At 44.3% G+C, this 23503-nt stretch overlaps 1 protein-coding gene across 1 annotated transcript in view; it reads right to left on the reverse strand.

Moving 5' to 3' along the window:
- Window positions 1-1046: 1046 nt before the first annotated feature.
- Window positions 1047-23503, reverse strand: part of FZR1 (fizzy and cell division cycle 20 related 1) — a 29968-nt gene continuing 7511 nt past the window's right edge. The window contains exons 5-14 of the mRNA XM_066574208.1: window positions 21071-21198; window positions 16222-16304; window positions 15921-16104; window positions 14541-14606; window positions 10022-10124; window positions 8780-8964; window positions 5974-6207; window positions 4200-4304; window positions 3375-3467; window positions 1047-2083 (exon numbers count right to left, since the gene is read on the reverse strand). Of these exons, the coding sequence (XP_066430305.1) occupies window positions 2042-2083; window positions 3375-3467; window positions 4200-4304; window positions 5974-6207; window positions 8780-8964; window positions 10022-10124; window positions 14541-14606; window positions 15921-16104; window positions 16222-16304; window positions 21071-21198 (1223 nt within the window). The 3' untranslated portion in view covers window positions 1047-2041. The remainder of the gene's footprint in view (window positions 2084-3374; window positions 3468-4199; window positions 4305-5973; window positions 6208-8779; window positions 8965-10021; window positions 10125-14540; window positions 14607-15920; window positions 16105-16221; window positions 16305-21070; window positions 21199-23503) is intronic.

Raw genomic sequence — 23503 nt, forward strand, 5'->3', positions numbered from 1 at the left:
CGATGGACGTCTTCCAACATTGGTGCTGTACAGCCTTAAATCATAATGTCTTAAGACGTCAGACAGTGGATTGGAAAGGGTTAAAAAAAATTGTTGCGTGTAAAGGAGGTTTAGGGCGGTTTCACAACTGTTTGGAGAGCAGGAAACGGGAATCACTGCGGCTGAATGACCTTCTCAGGACAGAACTGAACAGCGATGAACGAACCCCATAGACTATAATTGGGTCCATTTGATTTCTGCTCTGCTTTTAAATGGAAGAAAAAGTGCTGCATGCAGAGCTTTTTCTTCCTGTATTTTGTGCCGGATCTACGACAGAACCGCCGACCGAAGCTTCCAATGCAGATGTGAACCCGGCCTAAGAAAAGGGATTGCTCAGTGTGTGGGTAGCAGCTTAGAGAAACCGAATTAGAGATGAAGCCTGCAGAGGGGAAATCTGGAGACCAATACAGGATGCAAGTCATAGAATGTTCAGAAATCCTATAATTGCTCATGTAGACACAGCAGCCTATTCTAACAGGTCATCTGAGAAGTCAGGTACGTTAGGTCAATTTGCCCGTGCTAGTAGGCAGGATCAGAAAGGGTTTTGGTTTTTTTGCTGTGTTTAACCCTTTCCAATCCACTGTCTGACGTCTAAAGACATTTTGATTGAAGGCTGTACAGCTTCGATGTCAGAAGACGTCGGGCAGGGTATTCTTACTGTATATTACTGGCTGCTCTGTTATTGGCGGCCACTCCAGCATGTCCCATGCCGCAGTACTGGCTCTAGCCAGCAGATGGCGCCATTGTATAATAGCACAAAGAGAAAAACCCCTAGGAAACCCTGAATCCAAAATTGGATTGCAAAGGGTTAAGGGCTATGTACACTGCATTGCAAAATCAAGGCAACTTGTGGTTTTCCCACATGCAGTTTTGACGCTCAGCACAAACCGCTATGTGTACGGGCACCCTTACCCGATATGCATCTCTAACCGACGACTGCAACGTCTTACAACATTTGACTCTTAAAAGAAGAAGTTGTCAGTTACAAATAAACACATTCTTCACAGTTCAACATCAAGTGGCATTGTTTTTTCTTTTTTCTTTAAAAACAAAGAATAAATCAGATTTACATGCCCCACCTCTGGGGAGAAAAAAAATGGAGGATTCCAACATTAGCACAGAGCAAACAGCACCAAATTCTTACATCAACCCCTTAACTGTTATAATACCGATTCCAAAACTAAGTGCTTTCCTTCAGCAAACAGACCTTCTTCCTCCAAGTTCCTCCATCGTGCAAAACAATGCAACAACAACAAAAAAAAAAAAAAAAAAAGGAAAGGAGGAAGGAACCAGATCAGGCCGACTGATCCTGAAAAAATGGTTTTAAATTAACATTAAAAAAGACAGATCACCACCCATAAAAAAAACTGCACGGAACTAAAACAGATAAGTTTGCTACAATAAGACTATCAATCTGTCATCCACACATACATAAAATATGCCCCTCCCCCTTGGTTTAGGCCCTCCCACCTCAGACTGAGCACATGTATTGACAAATAAAAGGTTACGTGAAAAGTTGCAAGTAGCGTTGTAATGAGCAGGTTTTATATATAGTTTATGATATCCTTTGCATGCAAACAAGACAGTTTTATACAGGGATTCTCTGTGCCTCTATAAAACAGAGCATGGTCCCAAAAAGTCTAATAGGTGCTCTGATGGTAGCTTTGTAGCTGCTAGAGAGTGCTGCAAACAATTCCTCCGCGAGAGGGGGCGATCCCAAACAATAAAATATACATAAGCATTTATATACACGCACTTAAATACATATCTATAGAACATCGGTTGGTCGGGCTGTAGACCCACTGCCCATTACACAAAATCGTGTGGCCCCTCCTTCCTCCAACACCAATGATGGAAAAATGAATCTGAGATAGAACAGTGTTATTTAATGCTTCCCATGCCGGTATGGGCTACTGATGAATCCCTGAACATTAGTCCCTTTGCTGGATTGGAAAGCAATAAATTCCTGGCTCAGTGAAGAAAGTAGAGAACGATGGAAGAATTATCGTATCCTGGTGAAGAGGTTCAGAACGGAGACCGATTCCTAGGAAAGAGAGAAAATGCAACGCCGTGAGACATTTTGACAAGGTTTGCACAAGAGAAAACCTGCAGAACATGGAAGTGCTTGCTTGGCTTAAACAGCAACTTTCACTGGAAGAGTCTCAGACAAAATCATCCGACTTTTATGGCATAAGCCTCAAATCAGAGAATGTAGTCCCGATAGAGCAATATTGGGCTATAAACGTGATACTAGCGTACCTGGCTGTAAATAAACTCCTACAGTGTCATAAAGGCTGTGTGACTAACTTTTGTGATCCAGCGCCGAGGCGCAGTAGCTGTGTAGGAGAAAGCCTTCCGGTTGCATATGGATTGGTCCCGTCTAGACGACCCCCAGGGTGTCTAACGTCATGACGCATGTGTGTAGTGACGTAGTAAGCTTGTAACCGCTCCTCTCTTACCACCGCTAACATGCCGGAGGGAGTCTATGGCAACAGGAATGCTTTTCCCTATACAGCTACTGCACCTCGGTGCTGGATCACGGAAATTGGTGTCACAGCCTTTATGACACTGTATAACGTCCGGCCCCTATCGCATCTTGGTCTACTAGTGCGCCCGTTTTTTTAACTACTTGAAATAAAATGTGTAGTTTTATATTTAGTGTCTGTTTTGTAAAGGGGTTTGTCCTGCACTTCTTGAACACCATGACCCGATGGGCTTGGAAATTGCACATTTATGTGTTAGGATAATATATATAAAAATATCAAAGTCTCACAAAATTGGAGATGGTGTTACCCCTTGCCCGATTTTTCCTTGAATGAGTAATTTGGAGGAGGAACCAATTGTCACCATTCCTCATTTCCCCTGAAGCATTAGTTCAGTGTACGATATACATGTGGTAATAATTGTGGTGGTACCATATATTTTTTTCAAACGCATTATTACGTGCGGTGCTATACTGACAGGCAAGCTATTGGGGCTAATATACAAAATTTCATGTCAGACCTCGTAGTTTATAGCAGGACCTCCTCGCTCAGTTGACCACCTTGACTGCAGCATTTTAGGGGTTAAATAATCTGTGACCGACTTTACTGGTTCCCTGATTCTTAATGCTGTTAGTAGAAGCATGAGCCTTAATACTGTAGTGCATAGTGCTGCTTTCTTCTGAAGCGCCGCCGTAAAAGGCGGATCATAAGCTGCCCCTTGAATGGCTGTGGAGGTGGTTAAGGAGCCAAGAGCATTAAGAACCGGGTTACCTAAGCAAGCAGGTACAGCATTTCTAAGTAACATTAAATGACATTGTTAGAGAAGACAGTAATTGCAGTAATCTTCCTCACCTTTGTAGAGCGAGTTTTACTAAAAACATTCCAAAATCTCAGCGTTTCATCTCCAGCACCAGTTACAATAGCTTCACCATCTGGAGACATGGCCTGTGAAAACCAGCATAGAAATATATGTCAACATGGATGGGAGACCTGAAAGTGGGACTGGCATCTATCAGGCATTCATAGCATATACTTCGGACGTGCCATAAATGCCTCAGACGGAAATACCCCACTAAGTTTTATTTCAGCCCCTTGGGATTGTTTCAGTCTGATAATATTGCTCTTGGACCACAAAAGGTTGTGCACCCCCTCCCGATTTAGCCAGAGAAGTGATTGGCTACAATGGATCTTTCACACAGTACCGAGAATACTTAAGCCCCATTTATATGCAAAGATGATCGCTCAAAATTAGTTCAAAAGATAGGGAGAATGACATTCTGAGTGATCATTTTGCATAAGCTGCTAATGGGCATTAATGACCATTAGCAGCTTATTAGCTTCAGATGCATGTAAATGAGGCTCTCGTTGCTGTATGCAGATAACAGCAGGCGGTCTGTTATCTACACACAGCCCCTTTGTATTCAGCTACAGTCCCGGAGCAGAACAATGTAATCAGTGCTCCCATGTACAATCACAGCATTTAGTCCCTGCTATGAGCTGCCCGGCCGTAAACTATGGATTTTAAACTCAACATAAAATCATTTGACTGCAAAGCAAACGATTGTAGCATCTGCACAAAATGATTATCGCTCGGAAGACATAATTTGGGCGAATTTTGAGCGATAACGGTCCCGTGGGGTGAATAATGGGGCTTTAATCTTATAACAAAATACTTACAAGGTAGAGAACTCTATAAGAGTGTCCAGTCAGTTTTGCCACCTGTGTAAGAGATGGATACTTCCACACTAGGATCTGATTCTGGGAATAGCCGTGTGTGCTCACCTGCGGGGAAGAAGACAACAGCTAGTGGTGAAGGAATGCCAGCATGTTATGGGCCACATTATACAAACGGCACATCTTTTCCATAACATTGATATGAAGGGAACTGAATTAGGACATCTATGCATTTTACACAACTCATCCCAACGCAGGCGCATTTTGGCTGTAGAGGTTATACAGTACAATTCTTACCAGCACACAGCAATCTTTAAATAGTTAATTGGTCACGGGATTTTCCCACAACCTGTGTTAACATAAAAATCACTAGTAAAATCACTTTATTTACCTAAAATTACACTTTTGTGCTGAAGAATCACTAAAGTGCTGGTCACTAGAGGTCTGACTTTTTTCTACCGCTGTCCACTGCCTGTTGTGAATTGATATCCACCTCTAGAGACAGAGATAAAAGGACAGAGAAGAGAAACTATAGAGAGGGACATGACTCATGTCGCCCATGAAAGTCTGCAGAGAGGAGAGGAGAATGACTCGTGCTGCCCCTGGAAGTCTATAGAGAGATGAGGGCAAGATGTGCCTGGAGCCAAGACTGATTATTTACTGTGTTCCAGCTACTGAAACCCCGTACATTGCCAAATACTGCTGTACACTGCCCTCTGTGATATTATCTGTTTGCTTTCCTCTGGCTTCACATGACCGGTTTCCTATTGCAAAATCAGTCGTCAGCATCTGCAGAGGATCCGCAGTAAATCGCACGATTTTTCGCTTTTTCCTTCACATTCACGAAAACAAATTGCATATTCCGCAAGCATAGGAATACAAAAGAACAAAAAAAACCTTGCAGCATGCTCTATTTTGCTGTAGACTCTGCACGAACAGCTCCCATTGAAATCAATGGAGGATCTCCAACCTGTAGTCTACCCGCAATTAACAGTGCGCATGGGCCGCGGGTACCCTCATCATCGCCTAGCTACGGCAAAGGCAATACATTATTTTTTTAATCTGCAATGCGCAGTACTGCCTGCAAGCATCCATAGTCATCCGAATTACAGATTTTGCAGGTACGCAGGGTCACAGCTGTATTCCGACATGTGGAATCCAGCTCTCCCATGTGCAGCTGGCCTTACAGGGAGTTAGACAGTGGAGTCTGCACTTTTCTCTGTGCACAATGCAGTGAACACAGCACAGCAGGCGCACTCCTCACACCAGCTCAGCGACAACAAAAAAAAAACCAGACACAACCTATATAAGGGGGAAAAAAATGTGATAAATGTAGGATACAAGTCATATAACAGCCACATAAACAGTGTTATTGCTTATGTACGCACACTGCAGCTTATTCTGAAAAGTCAAGCTATACTTGAATTCCATGGCAGCTGCGCTTACAATTGCAACCTGGGCTGTGCACAAGACAGAGCTGTCAGTTTCCTGCTTGTGCTCCCAACGACAGTAGACCTGGCAAACAGCTACACGTCAGAGATGCTGAGCGGCAGTATCCCCCACATCAACTATCGATATCTATTGAGGACCTAACCTCAGGATAGGTTAGGTCTCAGTACTTTATGGGCACAATAGATGCAATGTTGTGCAGCCATTACCAGTTTGCTGTTACACGTACAGTGGCTACGATTCCTAAATGGTGCTTCATGTTGTCCGCTGTAGATGATAGCCACCTATACAGACATGATCATATAAAGAAAGCACACCATACACTCACCAGTTCATTGGCATGCTTGGACCAGGCCAGGTTGCAGACCTGTGAACCGGTGTCAATACACTGGAGTGGTTGACCAGTGAGGGTGTTCCAGAACCTGATACACCGATCAGCGGTGCCCCCTCCGGAAGCAAGCAGACCATGTTGGTGAGGAGACCAAGCGATTGCCTTCACTGCAGCCAGGTGCTCCGTATATTGCTGTACAGGGGTCAAACTTGAGTGATTCCATACCAGGAGCTGAAAGAAACATTTTATAGAGCAACATCTTATGAGGGAAGAACACAAAATGAGACCGTACAAGATTATATACAGGGCGATTGTCTGGCAGGCTTAAATTCTTGTATGGTTCCCTATGAAAACGGACATAGCAACTGTTTATTTACGTCTTTTAGAAGCCTTTCATGAATCTGCTCCATAATTTTCATCCAACAGCAACCAATCACAGAACAGCTTCTATTTTTCATGAGGAATGAACGTTGAGCTGTGATTGGTTATGGGCAGCAGTTTCTTTTATCCAGTTTTATAAAATTCCTCCTGTGCCCATCGAAGCATCACACCTCTTAACGAAGTGAAAACCCCCTGTGATGCCAAAACAGGCAGCTCGGGTATTATTTGTGAACTGGTTCATTTAAACAATTTCAAAAGGGCGTTTTGGAATAAGTAGGGTGAAGGAAGTGTACCGACAAAATCCTGTACTCACAAATTGGTGAAAAAAATTGGCATGAGGCCTCAAGATATCTGATCACACTAAGTATTACCCCCTTAGTGACAGAGCCAAATTTTGGAAATCTGACATGTGTCGCTGACATAGAATAACTCCGTAAAGGTTTTGCATATCCCAGGGAGTCTGACGTTGTTTTTTCGCATCATAGTGTACTTCATTTAGGCCTCAAGTCCACGGGGACAGATCCACACGCGTGATCCCAGCCCCATAGGGATGCATTGGACACCCGCAGGTAATTAAATACCTGCGGATGTCATTTTCCCTTGAGGCGCAGATTGCGTGTGCGGGAAAACACCCGCAGCATGCTCCATTTTCGTGCGGGTCTCCCGTGGGGACGGCTCCCTCAGGCTTCTATTGAAGGCTATGGAAGCCGTCCGGATCCGTGGGACACCTGCAGCAGAATTCCTGCTCTCCGGCACGGGAGAGCAGGAGTTAAAAAAAAAAAAAAAAAAAAGAAAGTGCACGCACGACACGCTGCTGGTGTGCCGAGTACATCCGCCGGGCCGAAGAAAGAAGATCTGGCCGCGACGGAGGGCAGGTAAGTAAATTCTTATTTTTCGGCCTCATGTCTGCGGGAAAGGAGGGACCCACTGTGGGATTATGCATGAAGATTCCGCGGTGGGCCTGATTTACCCCGTGGACATGAGGCTTTAGGCGGTAAAACTAGACTGATAGAATTTATGCATATTTATCAAAAGCGCCGAAATTGGAAAACGTTTGAAAAAAAGTGATCACTTTTTCACATTTTCAATTGCATTATCTCAAATATGTGCAAATATACTGTTGAAATTTTTGATAAGCTCTATATTTCCATCTGTTTACTTTATTCTGGATGCACATTTGAAAAACCTTTGTTTTTTTTTTTTTTAAAACCATTTAGGAGACGTACAAATTTAACATTGATTATCAATATTTTGAGGAACACTTTGTTTTTCTGCACCAAGCCAAGATTGCAAAGGCTCGTAGGTGTCAGAATGATAGATACCCCCACAAATAACCCATTTTAAAAACTACACCCCGTAATGTATTCACTGAGGGGGTCATCAGTATTTTGACTCAGTTTTTTTTGTGTAAATTGCATTAATTCCTGGAAAAAAAACTGTTTTTTAAAATTACGTATTTGCAAAAACATGAACATTTTTTCTCCTCTATAGTGCACATGAAAATGAGGATCACCCCAAAATGGATACCCCGTTTGTCCTGTGTTCAGATACATACCCACTGTGGCCCTAATCCTATGTATATATGCACAAAGGAGCCCAAAATGAAAGCCACTGGATTTCAGAACAGAAACTTTGCTTGAAGGCGTTTTAGGTCTACTGCACACTTGCAGAGCCCTTGAGTGGTCAAAATGATGGAGAACCCCACAAATGACGCCATTTTGAAAACTACACATCTTAAAGAATACATCTAGGGGTGTTCTGCGTATTTTGACCACACAGTATTTGAATTAGTCAAAACAATGCAGAAGAGAAAAAAAATTACGATTTTCATTTTTTTTTGGCAATTGTGTCAATTTAAAAAGTTTTTTTTGTACAGCAGATACATGAATGAAAACTTTCACCCCAAAATGGATCCCCCCGTTTGTCCAGTGTTCAGAAACATACCCATTGTAGCCCTAATCTACTTACAGGACACATGGCTAGGCCTACAATGGAGGAAACACCAGTTGACTCTCAGGGCACAACTGAATAAATTCCAGGCCCCATTGCTCACTTGTGCAGAATAAAAATTGACTCCCTAAAAATAATCCCCTCCCCCCCTTCGCACCTTTTTGGCGTTCCCTAAATCGAAGATAAAATAATGTAAACTGTGTGGGATGTCTTATTCTGCGTCTCAAAGAACTCAGTAGTCCCAAGAGCCGCTCCCAGCAATGTGGAGAAACATGCACACCCTCAGTTGGGGAACATGAGGGGGAGGGGGAGGCTTCTGCCATTTCCAGTGTTGTATTAGCAGATTTCTCTGCCAATGTGCATACAAAATACATATTACAATACATATGAATTTTCATAGGAACCCATACAGAGTTATATTATGTTTAATAATGCATGTATGTAGGCACATAGAATAATTCTATACACACACCTTGTTGTCATTTCCTCCTGATGCAAGTAGTTGGTGATCAGTGGACCACTTCAGACCACAAACTTCTTGCCTGTGCCCTTGTAACCTCCTTTCAGATTGCACAGGTGGAGTTCTAATATCTCTCTGTAGGATCATACGGTCTCTACTTCCTGAGGACAGCTGATCCGCATTCCAAGCTAAAGCACCTGTAACAGGTAAGAACAGTATTCGGGTACAGCCTCATGATGCGATAACCTCATGCAATCAAAGCCCTGCCCATCCACAGCAGCCAATGCTTGTACGATCTTGCCAGCATTATCAGCAAGAGAGTGTGGCCATTGGCCGCCACGGGTGAACAGAAATTCAAATTGAGCGGTTACCATATCATGAGACCCTACTCTTAAAATGGGGCTGAAATAAGTTAAAAGGGAAAATAAAAAAAAAAGTTAAATATTTTTAGTCAATATGCAAATTAGCTATTCAGAGACAGCATCCATCTGACAACAAATGTACAATGTATTACAGTGCACGTATATATGTACAATTACACAGTAATGTTAAATACGTGCATGAGTCCTTAGGCTAGGTCCCTACTTTTGCCATATTATCGGGTGCTCTTTGGATAGTGGAGCGTGCTGCACCAGAAAAAAAACAGTTCTGAGTCTATGACATACATGAGAGTCCATTGCAAAATGGGTTCAGCATACCTGAATGGCTTCTCTAAAAATGGAAACAATGATGCCAGCATCAATAGCCTTGGGTGCATAAAAGTGGATATGCTTCTTTATGAAAGGAGTTAGCCAGTTTCTGTAGTCTTTCAGGGGCACAGGTACAACATTATATTTGATAGCAGGAGTGAACCGTTCACCATTACAGCCCGAAACATCGGGAGGGTTATCATCTTTCCATAAGGAGAGCACCTAGGTGGTGAGCGAGGAGGCTTATCAGACCATTCATGCTCCTCTGGGATATATATGCAAATAGGGAAGATGGAACAATACCTCTGCAGCGCCACCTATTGGATGGCAGCATTCCAGCAAATCAATGTCCAACCCTTTATACAGGTCTTTATGACAATGATTGGGAATTGCAAACAGAGCCAGAATACATACATAGGCCACTGTGAAGAGTCAGATTTGCAGCGCCGGCTTGATTTTCAGAGGGTGATGGCGCTGAATCCACTAAGCAGGTAAGCGAGATAACCAATAATTCACCTAACAGCACCATAATGTAGTTCATAGTGTTGTGACAACTAATCCTTACCAACTCTGGCCGTATGCCCCTCTAGAGTAGACAGCTTCTTCCCGGCAGATGCATCCCAGATCTGTACAAAGCCTTTATGAGTCCCTACAGCAACAAGATTTCCCTGCAAACACAGAGGCCATTTACAATTATACTTTGTTTCTTCTCAATCCGGATCTTAAAAAACGATACAACAATCAGCTTAACTTGTCAGTAAAGTGAAATGTCCTCTACACGTATCTTATTTCATTAGAATTTACGTTAAAAGGAATGTATCATCAGAAAAATGGCCGGCTGTATAAGAGGTTTTTAAGCTAAGCATATTTTAAGAGATATTTTATTTTTGATGTTGAGCTAGATTTTTAAAAAAGACCCTAAAATCCTGAAGTTTCCAAACTCATCATTAAGCCTAATATTAGTCTGACACTTCTCTAGAGAAAACCTTTCATCCTAATCATAGGCAGTATTACAATGAAAGGCACCACCTATGTAAATAGCTAACATAGGACCCACCATTCACAATAGGTGATGGACACCACTTATGTACTCCCACTCCCTGCACAATGACCTCGGTGTATGCCATGAGCATGCCTACAACAGTCTCCCATAGAAGTCAATGCATCAAGCTCCTATCAACGGTGTAGCTCAACAGGCTGCTTTAAAGCGTCTCTCTAAATACTGCTATGGCCGCCCCCATAGTCATGTACAGACAGGATTTAAAAAAATTAAAGAGGTAAGCGCTGCGGAATAAGTTTGCGCTATACAAATAAAGATTATTATTATTATTATTATTAGGTTGAAACTAGATGGCTAAGCTAAGAGGAATTTCAAATCACTCAGAAGTTTTCTAGATTTTGAATATGGTTAACATATAGACAAGAATGGAGAGTCCTGGGTCCAAGTTACGTTTTAGGATGTTTCAGATACATTTAAGACGCTATTGTAAGGTATATGAATACATTCCTAAAAGTGGTTCCCCTCTTGGCCTATAAGAGGCTCTTGGAATTTCCTTGTGTGTAGTGACCTCTTCCGCTTGTGTGGAGCTTGTTGACCACTAGACGCCTCTACGACGCAGAGAAGAGATTTCACATCGTTACCAGAGTCTGAGTGGGGCGCATTATTGGGATGTGAGAAGCTGGATGGTCATATCGATGAATTGTCCCCACCGGACGTTCTGACCAGACTGTTAGGAGGTGTTGGGACCAGTGGATCAGGGCACACAAGGTGACCGGGCTCAGGACCCCCACAGACCACCAGTAAAGAGGAGCGCCTGACCAGACTTTTAGGAGGTGTTGGGACCAGTGGAAATGTGAGGACACACAAGGTGACCAGTCTCAGGATGTCCCCAACAGATCACCATAGAAAAGGTGGTCTGATTGTCCAACTAGCACAAGCAACTATAAGGGCTCATGTCCACGGGCAAAATGAGATTTAAAATCCGCAGCGGATCTCCTGCGCGCGGATCCGCACCCCATAGGGATGCATTGACCACCCGCGGGTAGATAAATACCCGCGGATCGTCAATAAAAGTGATTTTAAAAAAAATGGAGCATGAAAAAATCTGGACCATGCTCCATTTTCATGCGGGTCTCCCGCGGGGACGGCTCCCGCGGGCTTCTATTGAAGCCTATGGAAGCCGTCCGGATCCGCGGGAGACCTAAAATAGGAATTTAAAGCATTTACTCACCCGCAGCGGGCCGCGAAGCTCTGCTCTTCCTCACGGCCGCATCTCCCTTGCTTCGGCTCGGCGGATGTGCCCGGCGCATGCGCGCGGCACGTCGACGACGTGCCGGCGACGTGCCGCCGGCGTCAGGAATTCATCCGCCGGCCGAAAATGAAGATCCGGCCGTGAGGAAGAGCAGAGCTTCGTCGCCCGCTACGGATAGGTAAATGCTTTTAAATTGCTATTTTCAGCGCTCATGTCCGCGGGGCAGGAGGGACCCGCTGCAGATTCTACATGTAGAATCTGCAGCGGATCTGATTTTCCCCGTGGACATGAGGCCTAAAAGTTTCTTTGTTCGCTATCCAGAGACAGGTGACACTATCTTTACAGGCCGCTGTATCTGTCTAAATCATTTCCAGGTACTTGGCTGAAGGACATTTGGTCACACAGTGTTCACTACATATACTGCCTTTGACACCACCATCGCCTCTGTTTGCGGGGTCGTGAAAAAACTGGACTGCTACAAAATGGAAACAGGTTGTCTTCAGCAACAAATCCAGGTTTAGTTTGGGCAGCTACAGGCAGCTCCAACAGTCTCCATGCCCACCCACATCACATATCGTATTCAAGCTATAGGTGGTACAACAGGGTACTAGAGCCTCTATGTCCACCCGTATCCCATCTTGTATGCAAGCTAGAGACGGCCCAACAGGGTACTAGAATCTCCATGCCCACCCGTATCACATCTCGCATTGAAGCTAGAGGCTATACATTAGGGTAACTAGAGTCTACATGCCAGCCTGTATCCCATCTTGTATCCAAGCTAGAGGCAGTACAACAAGGTACTAGAGCCTTCATGCCCCCCATATCACATCTCATATCAAAGCTAAAAGCTATACATCAGGTTACTAGAGCCTCCATGCCCACCTGTAATCACATCTTGTATTCAAGCTAGAGGACCTGCTGCCATTTTTCTCACCCCAGTTTTCATGCATGATTGATTTGCTTGGCCTTGTTTCCACACTCTTAAGCCGTAATTCTTCCATGAAGACCACTTCTGGACAGTCGTCTGAACAGTAATGGGTGTACCAATGTCCCACTACTTGGTCAGTTCTGAGCTGATGGCACTGCTGGACATCTGCTAGTTTTGAAGGGAATCATAATAAAGTCTTTCATTTACGGACTAAGTTTCGATGGGCAACCACTGTGTCTACAGTCTTCAACGTTGCCCGTTTCTTTGGCCTCTTCAAAAGAACTAGAACAGTAAACTTTGAAACCGCAGTCCACTTTAAAATCTTTGTCTGGGAAAGACCTTGTGTCTTGTACCTGTGCTCGGTCTTGCCATGGTATAGGACCTGTGACCGGAAACTGTCTTCCACAACCTCTCCTTTGTAGCACAGTTTGGCTGTTCCTCACCCCATTGTAAACTTCTTACACAGCAGTTTCTAGGTCAGTTAATTACAGAGTTTAAACCTACATGTGTAAATGATGATCACCATCACCTGTGTTGGTATAACTGATTATTAGTACACCTAAGTACAACTCTACAAAATCTCTGACTTTGTACAAGTGTACCCAGAAGAACTGATGCCGTTTTGAAAGCAAAGGATGCTCAACCGAAATATTGATTTGATTTAGATTTCTTTTACTCATTCACTTTGCATTTTGTTAATTGACAAAAGCTATTAACACTTCTGTATTTGAAAGTATCCTTACTTTATAGCACTTTTTCCACACCTGCCTAAAACTTCTCAACAGTAAGTAAATCTAAGCATACAAATACATATATAATCTAATGCATACGACACATTTAAAAAGGTTCAGCCAACACATTATTATAAAAACAGGTTTCCCATCGCATGCTGGAAAATAAGCGAGCCAATACTCATCTCTCCAATCCCCATGTCTCCCATTGACCGCTCCAGATCAGTGCACCTTGGCACTATAACCTGGAGTTATAGGAGGGAGACGTGTGGGAAGATGGGAGAGACAAGTATTCGCTCGCTTATAATTTTCCTGCGTGGAGAAACTGTTTTTACAATAAGAAAAAAAGTTTCTAGACAACCCCTTTAAGCATTTACTGATGCATTTCACTAAGGATAGGAGCCCTGAATCTTCTGTTCCCTTACCATATTAAAACTAAAGTGGGTTGCCCAGTCTTTACCCAACTTCAGCAGTCTTTGCAAGGTATAGCTGCTGTGCATCTTAGCAAACAGCCGTTACCCTCAGGACAAGACCCTGACGGCCACTCCTAGCAGCAGTTCTTCACTCTGGCAAATAAGAGGGGTCCCCTGTCCATGATGGCCATATGTTCCAATAGTGCAACCCCTATAACAGCACTGGTTAGTAACAATGCACACTGAATGCATTATAGAATATTTGTAGTAAGGGGGGGGGGGGGGGGGAAACACATTGAGCAGTGCAATGTTACAAACTGCAACTATTGATAGGTGGTAAGGTAAAAGTAAAACAAGAACATATCAAAATTCAAGGTTTCCGGTGCGATCGCGAGTTTAACACGTGATCTAAATTGTGGTCGCGGAAACAAATTTACTAGTTCCTTCACCTTTGCATTGCCACCCCATACGTACTGCTGATTGGTGGTGAGGGCCAGTGGGAACTGCTGCTGCTCCCCCGCTTCCACCAATCAGATTTTTCCCTTCCTTGGCCCGTACATGAGTGCTGCTGTCCCAGAGCTCCGGTTTTTCAGAGCTCTGCTGCTCCGTCACTGGTACTATTCCCTGCACAATCCCTGGTTCAAAATATTTGTTCCCCTCTTTTCAGTCACTAAAACAGGGGTGCGTCTTAGAGCAAAAAATACGGTATATAGAGAAAATGTTCCAAAACCATGTCACCACACCATTAAACCGTACTCACCCTTTCAGACCATCCCACAGAGGTCACCGAATCCCCTTCCACCGATAAATCACAGAGCCTCGTCACCTGGAAATAAAACGTGACATTTACCGCGTTATAAGCGAATGCCACCTTATTACCCTTCTAGAACAAGACAAAATACGTCAGACACCCAGACTGTAACAAACCACGTCTTACAAGTTATTGTTTCTTCCTTAACAGGCTACAAACTGCGGTCGGTCGGTCGGTCGGTCGGACACACACACACACACACACACACGGGAGGCAGAGAATGTGCAGATTTCAAACACTGTCTGCAGACCTCTCAGTCCTTCACCACATCCTAGTACTCCAGTAACTACAGAAGCTCAATACCTAACAACAGAAAGTGGATTTCAGAGGAGCTGGATAGGAGACCACATCAAACTTGATTTACAGGAGCAAAAACATTTTTAATGAAAGTATATTATGGGATTGATGAGACACACAGGCTACTACATGAGCATAAGTTGTTCGAAAAGTTAGTACCCCCTTATTTATGTCACAGAGGTTAAGAAAAATTAAGACAAATGAGTTGTGTGCCAAAGAAATCTACAAATATTGCAAAAAAAAATAAAAATAATAAAAAAAGCCGAGTTTCAGCAATGCCTTTTCTTGCAACAACATCTCTGCCGCTTCTAATGTTAAAAACGCATTACACAAAAATGGCAAGCTTGTGCTTTGCAGTGTGATAAAAAGGAGGCTCCATAGAGAAGCATGGGAGATATAAATAAAAAATAAATAAATAAGATTTTTTTCCCCACTCCACATTGCATGAGTGAAAACATCGCAAATGGGAATGAAACTGTTGGTTTCATAATTCTGCGTTTTCACTCACAACTTGCAGCATGCGATTTTATCACAAGTGTGAAGGCGCCCAAAGGCCAAGTTCAGAAGTACAGGAAAAGTTCTAAGACCGTAACAACCACGTCACTGCTGAGAACATACGTATGGCATGAGAACTCAATGCTTGTGGCAGCTAGACGCACTCGCCAGAGCTTAGAGCTCGGTATCATTATAAAGGAAAGAATTCTACCTGTCAAATAATACCAGGCTAAACACTGTAGGTGCAGTGAGAGCCTTCCTGTAGGACTGCGCACACAGATGGCTGTCAATCGCTGATAGAAAGCTCCTAAGCGTAGAAAGTCCTGGGATAGAGATCTATTATCATATAATATATCTATTTGTGGATAACTTGTATTTCATTCAATTTAAATCCCTCCTCAGCTACTACTGTTCTGTACCATACAGCCGGCAGATGGCGCCAACAGATTCCTTCTAAATACACTATTCTTTTGGACTTCACTTGAAGTGGACCCTGTAAGACTTCATACACTTATGCACACCGCTCTTCTTCCTTACCTGGCTTGTACATGCGCTCCATAGATAGACACAGGTCCCCAGCCCCACACTCAAAACATTCAGAGACGACCAGTCCACCAGATTGAGGTAGAAATCATCTTGCAGTTCTGGAGCATCAAGTACTTTAAACGGAATTTTGGAAATCTTCCTTGTGGGCTTTCGTGGAGAGCGCAAAAGTTTTTGACTGTGGGGAAGGGAGAAAAGAAAACCCAAAACATTATATATAAAGACAGAGGGAGAAATATCCAGTCATCATCAAGCCACCTTTGAATGTCTGAAAGAGAAAACGAAAAATAGTTACCTTTTGTTACTCACAGGTGACAAAGAATATGGAGACACTTCATTTCCATCATCAGGACTTGATCGCTTTGAGCTTAACGAATACTGTGAATTAAAAAGGCGACGTGAATTTTTATCCAAGTTATAATGTAATACAGCACCCCATGATTACTATGCATAATATACATGAGGCGTATCGTTACCCACACATACAATGCATTGAAACTATTACATTTAAAGAGACTGTCACCATCTTTTTGCACCCCTATCAGAGCAGCAGAAGGTAGTGACAGGCATGCTCATTACAGGGATAGGCCTGCTGTGGGGATCCGAGAAGGACTTTTTCAGAAACCTGCCTTTTAACAGAGGCAGCACATGCATAGAGGACTACTTACAGTAGTCCTAGGCCAGTGGTGGCGAACCTATGGCACGCATGCCAGAGGCGTCCCTCCCTGCTGGCACGCGTCGCCATCGGACGCTCACCACTTGCGGGTCGCTGTCATACTGTGGGCCACTGGGGGGGTCGTCGATGTCATACTGGGGGCCGCTGGGGAAGGGTGTCACTATTATCGCTGGGGTAGGTTTACATGTGGCAGAAATGGGCAGGGTTGTTTCAAAATAGACAGGGTGCAGATTGTGACTGCTTTTTGGATGCAGTAATGCTGCAGAATTTTCCACAGCATTTTCTGATGAGGACATTCTGCAGCATTTCCGCATTCAAAAAGCAGTCAAAATCTGCACCCTGTTTATTTTGAAGCGGCCCTGTCCTTTTTAGGATGACGGGGGTAAAAATCATACGTCGTGATAAGCTCCGCCCCCTGACGTGTTGGCACTTTGCAGTAAAAAAGTGGGTTTTGGGTTGCAGTTTGAGCACTTGGTCTCTAAAAGGTTCGTCATCACTGTCCTAGATATTCCTGAGCTGCAGGCTAGGTACACCCACCCTCCAGCCAATGACTGGCATCGTTCTATGCATAGTAATGGGCAGTCAGCTGTCAATCATGGCTGGAGGGTGAGGTGGGTGTGGCTGGACTGCAGCTCATGAATATCCAGGACTAGTTCTGGGTCTGGCTGCTACTAATAACATGCAAGTTTCTCCTAAAGCCCTGCACAGCTCCACACAGCAGACATATCACTGTAATCAGTGCGACAGGCTCTACCTGAGGGTGCTTTCATTGAGGACTGCAAGAAAAGGTGACAGTCTCTAAAGAAATCGGAACCTCCCCATCCCCAACAAAATCTACTTGGACCACATACAAAAGACAGCACCACCACTGAAGACTAACTCTTCACCTCCTCGCCTATCCCCCGAGCCCACTCTAAACACAATGAGCTTTTCTACCTCTATGTAACGACCGGATATTTTTATTCTATGGGTCAGTCCGATTACTACGATACCAAACTTATATATTTTTTTTTTGCTGTAGTACTTGTATTTTTTTTTTTAAGATATTTAATTTTTTTCAATTATTTTCTGTGGTCATTTTGTGCGCGCAATAACTTTTTTATTTTTCTGTCAATGTAGTTGTGCAAGGGCTCATTTTTTGCGGGATGTCCTGTCGTTTCCGAACGGCCGAGCGCGGCTAGTGCCTGCGGGTGTCAGCTGTAATAAACAGCTGACGCCTGCGCTGGATGTAAAAACACTATAGGGTGGTCACTAAGGGGTTAATCTAATAGCCGAACTAAACAACTTTAATGGCGTATGATAAACCCTATGCACTAAATGTAATCACAACATCCGGCGATGGTCCGCCTGGAGATTTATATAAAGCCTCCTTAAGTTTATAGCTGTTGATTTGTTTGGCATAAAGCCAAACCGATCCTCATGTATTAAATAGTCATAACCTAAAGTAATCTGTTCACAAGTACCTTAGCTAGACTTTTCCCATCAGTGATCAATAATAGATCAGGAAGAGACAAATCCGTTCCCAGTTTTAGGAATTAAAACAATTATAGCCTCTCTCATTGAGGGTGGAAGTACGCCTTCATACATGTTTGCCCATTATAGTCAGTGGGGCCAGAAAACACATTGCGAGGTGCAGATGAGTGATGCGAAGCTTTCCATTGAAAGCAATGGGAAACACACCAGGCAGGGATGCCCCCTTTCCCCTCTCTTATATATACTAGCGATGGAGCCTTTGGCGGAGGCCCTGAGGGGGAATCCAGACATTAGAGGGATGGTGGGGGGGAGGCAGGGAGCACAAATTATCCATTTTTGCAGATGACTTACTACTGTACGTCACGAGACCCGATAGCTCCATCCCCGAGATCATAGCAGAACTAACCAGATATGGGAACCTCAGCAACTTCAAAATCAATCCCCAAAAATCCTAAATCCTAAATATATCCTTACCAACCTCAGCGGCCACCCAGTTGAGCCGGTCACTTCCATATACGTGGAGGGGAGACGCAATAAAATACCTAGGCATACATATCCCAGCTGATCCACAAGACATCTTTAACCTAAACTATAGACCGTTACTATCATTATTTGAGACGGAACTAGAAGGCTGGTCCAAACTACACTTATGGTTTGGGAGGATCAACTCCCTCAAAATGAATATACTGCCCAGGATTTTGTACGTCTTCCAGACTCTACCATATGACATTCCCAGGAGCTTCTTCACCCTATTACAAAAGGTCTTAGCAAAATTTGTATGGAGGGACCTTAAACCCAGAATTAGCTACAAGACCTTATCTTGCCCTAGGTCGTCCGGAGGAGCAGGCTTACCGGACCTTGAACTTAACCATAAGGCCGCGGTCGGAAAATGCATCCTGGACATACTCCACCACCCAGATAAAAAAACATGGGTGGCCCTGGAAATAGATCAGAATAACTTGAACCTAGAAGGTCCCTTTTGGATTCCAAGGAAAATAGATTGGCAAGGGCAGGAGGTGTCCCCCCTCGCACTGAACCTATTAAGAGCGTGGAGGCGCGTAACCAGAAACAGTAAGATAGCAAGCGTGCCTGGACCTCAGACACCACTCACAGGAAACCCCCAAATCCCGGCCACACTAACGGTAAAGACACTGTCCATCCTTCCAGGCAATCCTAAGCCACAAGCTCGAGGGGTGTGGGGGTCAGGTGGTATGCGCCCACTGAAAGATATCGCTGGAAACCATAGATTAAAACAGGGCTCCTGCATGCAATATTTACAAATCAGGAACTATTTGAGTTCGCTCGAGGAACCAGGACAGCTAAACTCGATTCTAACCCCATTCGAGGAGATTTGTACAGCCCCAGCCTCCCCGACCCACGCAATATCTCTGCTGTATGGACTGTTGCTCGACGGAAGGCAGAGCGAGTCGCGCTTGCCGTGGGAGACGAGGTGGGAGGAAGCGATCGGGAGGCAGTTCTCCGAGGAGCTCTGGAGCAAAGCATATAAGCTTTCCCACAAGATGTCTATATCAATTAAGGCCAAAGAACTCAATTACAAGATTGTCTCACAGTGGTACAGGGCCCCGGATAGACTCCATAGAATCTTTCCTGACGTTCCAGAGGAATGCTGGAGATGCGGCTTGAAGGTGGGTTCTATGTTACACACATGGTGGTCTTGTCCGCTTATCGCTTCACTCTGGGGGGACATCGCTGCGCTATATAATGAAATCTGCAGGGCTTCCCTTGTCTTGTCCCCTGAGATTGTCCTCCTCTCCATGCTGCCAGGCACTATATCTCGAATCAAAAAAGGTCTCCTAAGACACTTCATCGTGACTATGTGCCTAATCATCTCACAGCATTGGAGACAAAGGGGAGCAGTCCGGAGATTGACATGGGTGGAGGCTATGGAATACATCAAACACATGGAGGAACTTAGGAGCTCCGACTCAGAGCCCGACATTTGGACTGCCTGGATAGACTTTAAGGGATCTCCATACATGGCTGGCTGACGGATCATTGTAAACGCAAATATATTGGGAGACACGAGGCAGAAACGAGAACCTAGATAAGTGATCAACCGTCAATTTGCCCTGCTCCACGGTGCCCTACCAAGCAAAATGTTGCAAGGAGGTAGACGAAGGCCAAAGTCCCCCCCCCCCCCCCTGCATCCCCCCTTATTATCTCCTCCCACTTTTTTCTTCTCCTTTTTCCTCCCTCTCCCCTGCTTCACTCTCCCCCGACATACACCGCTGTTAGCGTCTGTTAATATTTGTGTTTAATTGTCACTAGAGATGAGCGAACCTACTCGGCCACGCCCCTTTTTCACCCGAGCGCCGCGATTTTCGAGTACTTCCGTACTCGGGCGAAAAGATTCGGGGGGCGCCGTGGGTGAGTGGGGGGTTGCAGCGGGGAGTGTTTTTGAAAACTAATAAACATATTTTGAAAGAAAGCAATGGGAAACAATTGCCAACACTCCTGTACTGAAGAGGATTGCAATTGTACAGAAGTGATGGAGGAGTTTGACACAAAACATCTCTCTTCCGCTGGTACCTCGCACGTTGGTGAGCTCAATATCGGGCAGAGTTTCCCAGACTGACATTGCGCCCGCTTGTGTAAAATTAGCCTCATCAGGGCTTCCACATAAGGTGATCCCGGTACATTGATAACACTGGTCAAAAAAAAGCCCCCAAATTTTTTTGCATCTGGTTTGGAAACAAGCTGATTCAACTAACTTTGGGGTGCTGAATTCGGTGGAAGAATCAGATTCCATCTATCATGTCACACCTCTGAAAAACGTAGCACTACTACATAGACAATAATACAGTATTGCCAAATATTATCGGAGGGCACGGCTGGGCCAAGAGTTGCTTTATTTTGCACATACTTGCCATGCTTTATATTAGATGTCCACAGATCTTCACTTCTACCCATGTATTCTCTGAATACAACACTGCTCACTGCACAGAGAATGTCAGTATTAGACCAAGGAGTTTACCGTAAAAAGGCTCTTCTTTTCAGGTGTGGATGGTTGAAGTCGGCGGTCTTCAGTTTGGGGGTCCTGAACCTTTTCGATTCCAGCACCCAACAGTTCATTCTTCAATAAAGCAGAGTACGCCAAGCCATCTGGAAAGAAGTAACGACAAATGTGAGGTGCAAGCTCAACTGATCTAAAAGAACCATCATATGAGATGTATAAAGCTGTGATTAACCGGAATCCATAGACAAGTGTCATTAAAGCAAAAGACAGTCATGACCTCAGAAATGATCCACAGGCAGAACGAAGCGATTAATCAAATTCATTCAAGTCTCCTTTTTGTTAAGGCATGATTCTGATGAATGATCGATAGCTCCATTCACCCGAGTGCAGGACAACCATCGGACTAAGGGGAAATAGGATGTGCTGGATGCCCAGGAGAGGACACTCATGAGCCGCTGCAGGAATCAATCAGCGCTAGGCTATATACGCTCGATTCCTACATGGTCTACCAGCTCATCCATGTAAAGCTACTGAACCACAGAGGAGAAGACTGTGTGGCTCTGGAAGGAGGCAGGGCAGGGGAAGAGGATACTATGAGGGCTGCGATGAGTAACAACATAGATCCTTCACAATGGGCTGTGTTAGGGAGAAGGGGAGTACATGAGAATAGGATGACGGGATGTGGATAGTACATAGGGGACTGAGAGGGAAATGGAACCCTATCCTTCATGTGTGTATGACTAGTTTGTACCCCATTCTTTTACATACGAGTTCCAATTCCTTGATAAATTATTAGAACTGAATGGGACAATTGTGATAATCATTATATATTAAAAAGGGGTTTTCCAAGACTAAGCTATTGATAAACTATCCACAGGGTAGGTCATCAATAGTTGACTAGTAGGGGTCCGCCATTTGATATCCTCACTGTTCAGGTGTATGAGGTGATAGGGGCACTCGGATGAGTGCCTCAGTCAATTCAGTACACACCAGGCTATATGCAGTATGCTGTATAGCAGCGCAATCCCATTCACTTGAGTGGGGCTACGTAGCTCTCAAGCCATATGTCCAATGAACATGTCACAGGCCTGAAAAAAAAAAAAATTGTGTTTTGCCAATTTTAGCACAACAAAAAAAAAAAAAAAAAAAAGGAAGAGAATGACAAATCAAGATGAGATTGAAAAACAAAATATATATTTTAGAGCACATCGCCAAGCCCAATACGCAAGTTAATCTATATATACACTATTAGCTGCCATTTAGTTTCCTCAATGTGCTACTTTTTAGTCACAAAGGCAGAGCTGTAATTAAAGTTTACCTGCAGTATCAACAAGGTAGCCTGAGCCACACCCCCTTTCACCATTGGATTAGTTTAGAGACACACCCCATCTCCTCCCCTGCAGCTCCGCCTCTGCTGATCACCAGAGCAGCAGTACACAGAGCAGATTTCTACTGCAGCAAGGGGAGAGTAATTATCAAGTACTAAAGCACCAGTGATCTGCTGCACATATACCGAGGAAAAGCCGCCTTAGTAACAGGGACTACGGAGGGTCACTTTAAAGCAGAATTCCAGTTGAGGTCTAAAAACTCTGTGTAATAGGGGTTGTCCGGTTACAAAAGGATTTTAGAATTCAATCCAAATGCATTAGTCCTCAGTCCCAGTGATCCAGCATTGCAGGCCTGCGGTCATCCTTGTTTTTAGTTGTGGAATGGAGACCACGGGTCAACTGCAGCCAATCACATGCCGCAACATCACCACCTGTTATCAGCTCTCACGTCCTGGCTGCCAAGGTGCCAGGAGTTCAGTGCTGCGGCCTCCGGTTAGCAGCAGCGATCACCTGACTTACGCTGTCAACACAGACCAGGATAGTCGCCGGAGCTGTTGCACTGTTTCCCAGGAGGAGAAAAGAGGAGAGTATGTTCTATTGTTATTTTGTACATTGGCCCACACTGGCCAGATGGGAAGACAACCCCTTTAAGCTAATCCCCGTGATTGATGATAACTATACCTGCTATTCATTTTCATCAATGCTGACCATGATCAGGGACTACAGTTTAGCTGCATTGTCTACTGGAGTCTGCTGCCCTGTCCGCCCCTCATGTTCTTAGGCTAGGGTCACACAGGGCGGATTTGTTGTGGTTTTTCCGTTGTGGTTTTGACACAGAAGAACTGCTTCTGTGGCAAAACCGCTTCAAAGGTTAATTTGGGCTTGTGGATTTTGCTGCGGATTTTCGTGCGGAAAAATCCGCAAGCGGTTTTTTCCCGCAGCGCTTTTTTACTTTTGTCGCGTATTTGGTGCGGTTTTGGCTGCGTCCATAGAGGTCTATGGACAAAAAAGCGCTGCGGAAAAGACCAAAGAATGAACATGCTGCGTCTTTTAAAACCGCAACGCAGTTGCATTTTCGCACTGCGGCTGTGCGGGAAAAATCCATCCTGTGAGAACAGCTTTT

Source organism: Eleutherodactylus coqui, chromosome 7 (assembly GCF_035609145.1).
Source record: "Eleutherodactylus coqui strain aEleCoq1 chromosome 7, aEleCoq1.hap1, whole genome shotgun sequence".
Taxonomy (NCBI): domain Eukaryota; kingdom Metazoa; phylum Chordata; class Amphibia; order Anura; family Eleutherodactylidae; genus Eleutherodactylus; species Eleutherodactylus coqui.